Genomic DNA, 10,000 nt, shown 5'->3' on the forward strand with positions numbered 1-10,000 from the left:
CGACGGAGCAAGGGGAAAAAGGGTGGAGGAGGGCAAACTGATGAGGCAGCAGGCAGAGAAAACAAAGAGGGGGGAGACGAAGAAGCAGAAGAAGAAGAAGAAGAAGAAGAAGAAGAGGAGGAGACTGGGAGAGGTCACAGGCGGAGGGCGGGCGGCGATGGATCCCGTTCTCATATGGGTGTGGAAGCTTTTATGGCCGAGCCAACGAAAACAATGGCGGACGGACGGACGGACGGACGGGCAGGGAAGTCTCATGAGAGAGAGCGAAAGACGGGCGGGTGGGGGTCATAACGTTCCATCTATGTCTGTGTGTGTGCAATGGACTTTCATTATGTGTGCTTTGGGGACAATGAAAGCGTTGGCAGCCTGCCCCGCTCCGCTCACAAAGACCGCGGACGGCCGACCGAGCCGGCGCGCCGAGCAAGCGGCCCGACGACCAGCAAGCAGGCAAATTTGTTTCGGTATCGACGCTGTGTACGAACGATCAGGGAAACCCGTTTCAGCTGAAATTAAATGGCCGACCCTGCAATTCACACATCCATCCCAGTTTGTCCAATTTCATCCGGAGGTTTTCTTTTTTTCCACCATAAGTACTTCATGCGTCCTCGTTGTTTCCTACTTAGGCGAGTTTTAAAAGAGCGTCTCTGTCGGATGCTAAAGTGGGACAGGTATTATACGGGTTTGCGGTTGTTAGGCGTCCCTTTTATACGGCCAAACGCCCACAATAGCAAAATAAAGGTGACAGCAAATTAAATCTGCGTGTTGACATTCCCGTCCCGACGAAAATCTCTTCTTTGTAAGTACAAGCAAACAAGGAAAAGTTTGCGTGTCAGGAAAAAGTAGTTTCCTTTTCTTTTTTTTTCTTCTTTTCCTTTTCGCTATTTCCTCTCATAAAGGAGAGGGAATGGGATGGAACAAAACAATGGGGGGAGAACAACAACAGCTCAATCAAACGACAAGAAGAAGAGGAGGAGGAGGAGGAGGAGGAGGAGGAGGAGGAGGGTTTCTGTGAGAGGCTGCCAGCCGTGAGACACGGGGCTCACACACACGCGCCACAAGTTCAATTCCAGCTTCCAGGTGACAAGTCTGCCATGGTGCTGTACCCTGGGCTCCCTGCTCCCCTAATAACCAACACACACACGCGCGCACACGCGCGCACGCACGCACGCACACACACACACGCACACACACACACACACACACACACACACACATAAGAGCTACCACACACCCACGTGCAGCCAACAGATGCAAACACATAGAGCTAGTTAAAGACATGGTGATGGGGAAAGGAGGCTAGGGAGGGGAGGGGGGTGTGGGTGTGTGTGTGGGGTGGTGGAACGTTAACAAAATAAAAGAAAGCGAAATGGGGTGAAAGGGAGGGAAAAAAACAACAAAAAAAAAAAAACGGCGGTAGCGGCGGCGGCGGCGGCGAGCTTCCAAGCAATTTGGACCGAGAGAGTGTGGAGCTCAAAGACGACATCAACGGCAGAGGCGGGCGGGTAAAGACCCAGCCCTGCTCAAAGACTGCTCCATCCGCAAACCCCCCGCCCCCCCTGCGCTCCCTCTCCACCTCCTCCACCCTCCGCGTACCCTCCTCTCTTTTCCCAAATGTTGACAGTACAACTGCAAAAACAGGCTTTGAAGTGCGCGCCGCTGAAGGGGCGTCGTGTACGAGCGAGTGCCTCACTTAACGGTGTCATACACAAAGCGTCCCGGGACCCGGCTCCCTCTCTCTCTCTCTCTCTCGCTCTCTCTCTCCCTCTCTCTCTCCCTTATTCTCTCTATCTCCCCATCGCTCTTTCTTATTCTCCCTGTGTCAAACCTCCTCTCGTGCTCCCCCTTCAATCGCTCCCTGTCTCCCACACTGTACCTCGTAATCCCACAGGGTTTTGATGCGTTCTGAGTGGGCAGGCCGCCAGGTGAGCCCTGGGCGAATGGCAACGAGGGCAAAAAACAAAACCATGTAAAGGCGAGAGTGAGACATTTTTAATGATACTATACTATGCCGTTTCTTGCTGGTTTTTCCAGAACCCCCCCCCAAAAAAACAGCCACTTTCATCTCCGGTGACGCCTAACCTAGCAAAAGGGTTATTAAATGTGCCCATAAAGAAAGAAATCACACAAACAAAAGAATGGTGTGCAGTTCAGACACCCACAGACGAGTGTATTCAGCACTTGTTTCTATTGTTGGGAGGAGAGGTAGAAACATGTCGAGGTGACAGAGTGAGAGAAAGAAAAAAAACTGCATACACAGTGAGGAAAGTTTTTTGTTGTGAGGTGTTGCAGTGAGGTGCCTGCCGGATGGTGACTAATTGGCTACTTGCAGAGAAATGTTAAAATTTATCGCAAAAAAGTGCAAGAGAGAGAGAGAGAGAAAGAGAGAGGGGAAGGACAAAGGGAGGCTGGGGAGAGGCGGGGGGGGGGGGGTGGGGGGGGGCATGTGAGTGATGGTGTCTGGCAAAGTTTCAACACATAACTATCCTGCCTTTGGCCCTAGCGACCCCTGGGGGTCCGACTGGGGTCATCCTCAACATGGACGCTGCCTAAAACGGTATTACCCCCAACTCCCCGATGTCCTGTAGAAGCTAAATTGGAATTCATGTCTATTTTAGTAGAATGGGGTAGGGGCAAAGATGGTGGGGGCCGGTCCTGCTGCTTTGCATCGACCATAAAGGACCACTTGGCATGCTAATTGCCTTGGCCCTTCATATACAGTCCCTAGCTCACATGGCTAATGGCGTTGTAAAACATGCATGCACACCGATGTGTCCCAAGCGCCGGGGAGGGGATACTTAGCACAGTAAATGTACCCGCTCTGGCCTTGTTTAAGGAGACACGCAGGATTCACTGAAACCGTAAAGATAGCTCTACCCCGGAGGACGATCTCAGGCGGATACAGGCTACGGCCACCAAGAGGGACAGCGAGCCCTTTCGCTGATGTACGCACACACCTGTAACATTACAACTTACTGGGGACATAATGACTTAGGTCCCCAGGACTACCTCAGCTGCTCAAGGGGTGAATGTAAGTTACCTGTGCCTGTTGCAGTAGCCGCGCTCCTCTAGGGATTTCCTATTTAATGCAGTTTGACAGTGTTTGGAGTGTGTGGCTACTGTTTTAGAGTGTTTGGAGAGCTGGGTTAGCAAGACCTGGTTCCTACGAAAGAGGACAGTCAACCGTCAAGGGCAGTCGAGGGGAAGCGGGAGGACCCGAAGAGGGACTTTCAGGTAGTTACTGCACAGCAAAGCTTCCAAAGCTCACAACATTGCAATGCCATCCTGGGGTTGAGCAAAATGTGTCTGAAAGCTGTTCCGCAGTGATGCTGGGGTGGCTCAAGGGCACTTTGTCGTTTGAGACAAGCTGTGACCTAGCTCTGCTTGGCCACTCCTTTCTATCTGAAGTCGTTAGAAGCCCATCACCTCTGGCTGCACTGAAGCACCTCCAAATGTCGCGGAACAGCAAACCGGCCCCCGCTTAGCCCATGTACCCTGTCTCCGGGAAAGTGTGTGGGTGTATTAGGTCAGACCGGGACCCTAAAATAGCACTTCATTAGTCACTGAAGGTGTCAGCCATAGCTGGCCTCTGAGCCAGTGCCAGTGGGTGCCACGCATGCTGGCTGGTGGAGGAACGCTCCATTTGGACCTCGGCACCTTTCCGCAACATCCCAGAGCCGCCGGGGCTAGTCCCCCACTGGCCACCATGACCCAGAAAGGCGAGGGCAGGCAATGAGGTGAACCCAGGCCCGGAGGCGGCATTGGGACGCACCGTGGAGCGGAACGTCCTGGGACTTTTGTAGCCGACCTCCTCGCAGCAGTGTTTCCTCCCTGCTAACAAATCGTCGCATGCAGCCGCTGCAACACTTGTCCGCGACATCATGCAACTGTGTCAACACACAGAAACCTCGCTCCTCATAGGCAATCAAATCAAATAATTCCACCTTTCCCTTTCCTTCCGCCTCCTTTCTCTGTAACTGTTGGCCCATTTCTTCTCTTTTCCTTGCCCAAAGATCTTCTTACCAGCTCTCCCTTGGTCTTTCACCCTCATTACTCCATAAGTTCTGAACGTGTCACTGAAACCTGGCAACAATTAGATTTATTAGCAGCTGCAGCAATAACCTTTACAGTAGCATTGTGGTTACAGTAGGAGCTCACACAGTAGTTCCTGCTGCACAAGCTGCCCTGCCAACATAGCATGACCCCCCCCCCCCCCCCCCCCCCAACCCAAACCTTCCACCAGCCAGCAGGCCCTCATTAGAGCGCTTGTAAAGGGCCCCGTACCTGCAAGGCCTGGGCCCCTCTGATTCTCCGACCCTTCAGGCACCAGGTGTGTCAGGTGGCTGCACTCCACCACCGAGAGAAAGCGAAAGAGCGTGAAAGGGGGAGGGCGGGCAGCCCGGGCTCATTTGGGCCGATGGCGAAACTGCATGGTGCATATCAGCGCTGCAGGCCCCCGGAACACTGTGAAATCATAAAACTGCGCAGGGGAGGAGGGGTACAAGTGAGGGGGCATAGCGGGGGTTGGAAGGGGGGGGGGACTCGGAGGTTGGCAAGGGTGGGTAGGAGACCAAGGATTACGACCCTGTAAAGATGAAAGAGGTCGCAGGCAACAGGCGATCAAAGAGGAAGTGTGTTGACGCTGATGTGGCAGGGGATTGGACAAATCAGTGTGTGTGCGTGTGTGTGTGTGTGTGTGTGTGTGTGTGTGTGTGGACGGAGGTGGGGGGTTGAGCTGTGTACTCAGCACAGCAGGGCTTAACGGCCACAGCGGACCCCATCGGTGCCGGATAACACAACGACTTTCACAAGCAGCGGCTTAATTGCAGTTTAAGCGGAACCTTGTCCTATGGAGGACGGCACGTTAGGAAGTTTACACACACGCACGCACGCACGCACGCACACAGACACGCACACACACACACACGCACACACACACACACACACACACACACACACACACACACACACACACACACACACACACACACACACACACATTCCAGCACAGTTACACAGCTATATTTTACCTAACGAAGCACCCTTGCTCTTAAGCCGCAGAGTTAATCTGATCTCACGCTTAATGTAGAAACAAAACCGCATGAGGCTGGCTAACTGTTTACACTGTGTTATAATGGCTTACTTAAGTCGGCAAACAACAGGTAACTGTGCTTGTGTGTGTGTGTGTGTGTGTGTGTGCGTGTGTGTATGGAGTCAATCAGACTACTTACTAAACTCAGTTAACCTTGTTATGTTATTACCCAGCTCCACCGTACTATGTGGAAATTGAATTAGATCAGGAAGCCATTAACAGTGAAAACATAATGGATACAGAGGATTTCGCAGCAATAAAAGCCAGTTTTGTCGTGAATAAATTCTAGAACACCAATATAGGTCAAGCGAGCGGAATACTGCAAAGAAAATAGAGAAAAAAAGAAAACCCCAGGCCAGTGTTTAACGTAAAGGTTTGTAAATATGGTGTAAAAGTCAAATGTTAAAAAGTGCAACCCACCACTTGCATGTCGGAGGGCACTCTGGACAGGAAGTCAAGCAGCTCGTTGTTGTCGATGTTGTAGGGGTTCCGCAGCTTCTTGGTGAATTTGTTCACCCCTGAGGAGGGACACCGAGGGGGGGAAAAAAGGTGACGAGGGATTTGTCACAGGGGAGAGGGGAGAAAGGAAAGCTTGTAAGCAAATACTGCAGATCATTACAGCCTCCGCAGCTGCTGTTCTCTCGTTCTTTTTGTTCTCCATCCCCAGAAAGTTTGCAGTACGTTACAGCATCAAAGAGCCCCTGCGCCTCTGGAGGGTCGCACCTTTCATATATTCATCAAATCTCAGGTTAGAACCCCTACAGGGAGTCCCCGACTTGAAATCCGAAGAGGTGTTTAGGCTTTTTGACCAGTCAAAGAAAATATAAGAAACATTTGAATGTGACTGTTGATACAGGGAAAATGCATACACCCATACATGATATATATATATATTTTTTTCACAAATACGTCATTTCCCTTCATGTCTTCCAGGTGATGACGATATTTGGGTTTTGTGCAACGCTCACCCCAAGCCAGTATGATGTATCGTAGAGGAATGTAGTAGAGGATAATGGTGGCCAAACAAAACGCCACTATGACCAGCCAACTCAGGAAAGGCACAGTCCAATTGAACGTGCTGCGAGTAGAGGAAACAAAAGACATGAAACAAGATGCATTAGCATAGGACACATTATGATATCACAAGTAATGCAACATACTGTAGCACACCCATAGCAAATGCACTATACTGTAGACACTAGATTTAGTGTGGAATATAGTGTATTACTTTTGTAATAATACTGTAATACACTGTAATAATTTAGTAATTATATAGGAGTAATTCATAACTACTCTTTCATTGTTATCCATGCACTGTATTATTGTTTACATACGTATTCATCCTGTACAGTATATCATCTATATTTAAATGTCATACCCATAGCCATTGTTTTAATGCACTAAATCATAGAGAATAATGCTATTTTCTCATTGACTGAATATTGAGAATAATTTTACTAAAGTGAGGAAGACCTAAATGAAATGGGTGTCAGCTGGCATGGAGCAAGAAGGGTCGCCAGGGACCGGAGCAAATGGAGGGGACTCGTCGCCCAATGTTCCAGAAGGAACGGGAGGAACTAAGTCTAAGTAAGTAAGTAATATTAAAGTGATACTAGTGCAGTGATATTAGTCATTCTGTGGTATTTCCACAGTAAATCTTAAATGCACAATAATACATTGTGCATTTTCGAACTGTAGTGTGAATTAACGCCACACAGATTACCAAGACGGAGCAATATTTATGTTGACACCTTCTACGCGTTTCAAGGAAGCCTTGTTTAGTGCGCCGGCCCGTTTGTGTCTATGTACGTGCCTGCACCGCCGGCATGAATGCGTCTTTATGTGTGTGTTCGACTAGCCGGGGGGTCAAGCGGGGCTAAGTGAGATGTGACAGACAAACAAACAGAAGGCCTGTTTGTCTGTCTCTCTGGGACTCGGTGTCACACTGGCAGCCTCTCTTAAGAGCAGAGCCGGGCTAGACTCGGGGCTGGTAGGGCGAGGAGGGGGGGGGGGGGTGTCCTGGCAGCGCAGAACAACGCCGGGGCGAGCGGGGGGCACAACAGAACAGGGCCGAGTGGGACGGGTGCTGAGCGACGGGGCTCATGACTCACTTCTTTATCCTCTCGCCATAGGAGGCCACTTCGCCCAGTGCATTCTGCACGCTGATGCACACGTCCTGAATGGCGTACAGCTTGTTCATGAAGCCCTTTCTCTCCGAGTCCTGCAGGAGCGCAGATAGGAGTTGCGGAGCGACAGTGAAAGAGAGAAAATGAGGGCGAGGGAGGAAGGGAGAGAAGGGAGAGGGAGAGGGGGAGAGAGAGAGAAAGAGAGAGAGAGAGAGAGAGAGAGAGAGAGAGGGAGAGAGAGCGAAAGAAGAGAAAGAGGAAAAGACAAGGCATAGGCTGGGCACAAGCATCTTTGTGAAAAGAATACATTTTAAATAGCGTCAAAGACTTGAGAGGGGAGCCAAATCACCGGATATCCTGCTCGAACTGACAAGAGCTTTCATTCCAGGCGGTAATAGAGATACAAAGTTGGCAGAACAAATCAAAATGCTTTTTCCTTACAAAGTGCAAATGGGTAAATTTGAATATGTGAATAGAGAGAGGAATTAAACTCAAAGCAGAATGGATACATCAATCTTTGCTCCCTCTCCCTCTCTCTGCCGCTGCCAACAGTAGGAGGACTGGGCCGAGTCCTCTTTTGTTCTGCTGGCTGGCACATTGTGATGATGTCACCGCCAGTGACATCATTATTATCCTTATAAATGCAGTCACCCACCATGAAGAGCTCTTCCTTTTCAACTTCTGATGGTTGAAACCTTGAGAATAATTTTACGCAAAAGGGGCGTCGGCGGGCGGACGGGGTTGGCTGGTTTTGGGGAGAGACCGCAAAACTGGAATCTCCAGGATCTACAAACCCCGGCTCATTTGAACAACGCGGAGGAGTTTAAGAAGTCATGCAACAGTCAATGAGCTGCCTGCCGACTGACAGGCAAGGACAGGACGCATTCAGACAGAATGAGGTGACAGAGAGTGATAGAGCTGGGCGACTGAGCACACAAACACGCAGACTGTTTGTCCATGGATGTGGTTGTGGACATGCTTGGATGAGAAGAAAGGGCCACAACAAGAGAGGCAATCTATCACAAGCGGAGGTAACGGGATAGTCCACTGATGGAAACGCGGTCGGTCAATGAGTAGCTTCACAACAAGCATTTCTAACAAGTTGACAAAGCACAGCTTGGGCAAAAATCAAACGCCAAAGTCGTAACTCTGGCAGGCCACCTCGGACAACTACACATGCAGAAATAAGTCTGTTATTGGTAATGACGAATGGACGATGTCAGATTACAAGAGTGAAAACCTGGATGATCCCGATCATGAAGACCTCAAAATGACTGAAGAGCGCACCTCAAAAAGGCACAAAGCCCGCTGTACCCCGGGGGCCTTCGTACCCCGTCCGTCCATCCATCCTCTCTACCCGCCAGCCCCCCCACTGAGCCTCTCCGGAACACCTCCACCCATCCCCCTCCCTCCATCCCTCTCAGCTCCTCCGAAACCGGCCCTCCCCGTTTCTACACTCCATCCAGGATCAGATAATGTGAAAAATGAAGTATGGAGCAGGCGGGGAGACCACATGGCCTCTCCTGCAAAAAAACACACAAGACAAATAGACATAATTAGACATTGTCCCTGGGTTATTTTTCTTCGCAAATATTTCACAAGACTCCCTTTCTTTCCTCCCTCCGTGCTCCTCTCTCCCATCCTCCCTTCTTGAGTCCATCTGTTTTTCATTTCTCATGTAAAACAAATCTCGGGGCGCACGTGGGTCTGTCGCATCGGGCCGGGTCCGGGCCCGAAAAACCGGGGCGAGATGGGCCGGGCCGGGTCAGGACATTTTTCGGGCCCGGGGGAGAGCATTTGAGGGACAAGGGAGTGGTGTGAGAGAGCGGGCGGGGGGGCCGGGAGGATAGGTCAAAGGTCGGCCAAGTATAAACCATTGCCACATGCCCCTCGGACTACGGCCTGACTCCTATTTCCTGTCTTCAAACGAGGCCAGGGGAGGCGGGAGGTAGCAATAACACGGAGGGCCGCCGAGAGGCTTGTTTTCCCAGCTCCCCCACACCCTGCGCACATATGGAGTCAGGCAACCTGTTCTCATAATGGAACCTTATACACATTACGCACACTCATCCGAGAGCGCGCGCGTGCACGCGTACTCACACACACCTGAAGGGGTTTCAGATGAGGTTAATCTGAACACCTGGTCTTGCTGCGTGACTCTAAAGACTACGTTCCATCCCGCCCTAGATCAGAGATGAGGTTCTACGACTTCCAAACGCATTTGCTTCCTCCCCTTTTATCCGCCAGTGACCTTATCCTTCAGTTCAGCTCTCTCTCAGCCTGTGATGTCATCACATAAACGCGGAATGGTGATGTGCAGGACGCTAAATAGATTGACGTGGACACGAATGGATCACTGTCAAGGTCAAGCGAGGCTGGCTGCATTCCTTTCAACGGGTTATGCAAAATACCAAATAGTCTCTCTCTCTCTCTCTCTCTCATCCTTTCTCTGGCACATTATATGTATAAACTTTGGAAACTTAGGCTGACACACACGCTAAATAAAGGACATTTTCACAATTTAAAGATATTTGAATGCAAAATACAGCATTCCAGCCTTGAAACGCTGCCCAGTCACGCCCTGTAATCCTGTCCGTCTCCCACTCTGTTTGTCAGGGACGCTAAGTGGGGTTTGTTTGGCAAACCTGACAATGGGGCTTGTAAAAAATAAATAAATAACTAAAGAAAGAAACCGATGGAAAGAAATCCGGGAGGCTTCCAACGGCGACTTGGTAACATCTGCGTCCGTGCCGACGCTTTCTTTAACCGTAATACAAATCCCAGC

The 10,000-nt window shown here is 50.4% G+C and overlaps 1 protein-coding gene across 1 annotated transcript in view; it reads right to left on the minus strand.

Moving 5' to 3' along the window:
• The window catches only part of mctp1a (multiple C2 domains, transmembrane 1a), a gene marked incomplete at its 5' end in the record, with an annotated part of 175,249 nt that overhangs the window by 2,679 nt on the left and 162,570 nt on the right, over positions 1-10,000 (minus strand). Inside the window, 3 exons of the mRNA XM_080003866.1 lie at positions 5,510-5,607; positions 6,058-6,167; positions 7,201-7,310. Of these exons, the coding sequence (XP_079859992.1) occupies positions 5,510-5,607; positions 6,058-6,167; positions 7,201-7,310 (318 nt within the window). The remainder of the gene's footprint in view (positions 1-5,509; positions 5,608-6,057; positions 6,168-7,200; positions 7,311-10,000) is intronic.

The sequence above is a fragment of the Zeus faber genome (assembly GCF_960531495.2).
Source record: "Zeus faber genome assembly, chromosome: 7".
Classification (NCBI taxonomy): Eukaryota; Metazoa; Chordata; class Actinopteri; order Zeiformes; family Zeidae; genus Zeus; species Zeus faber.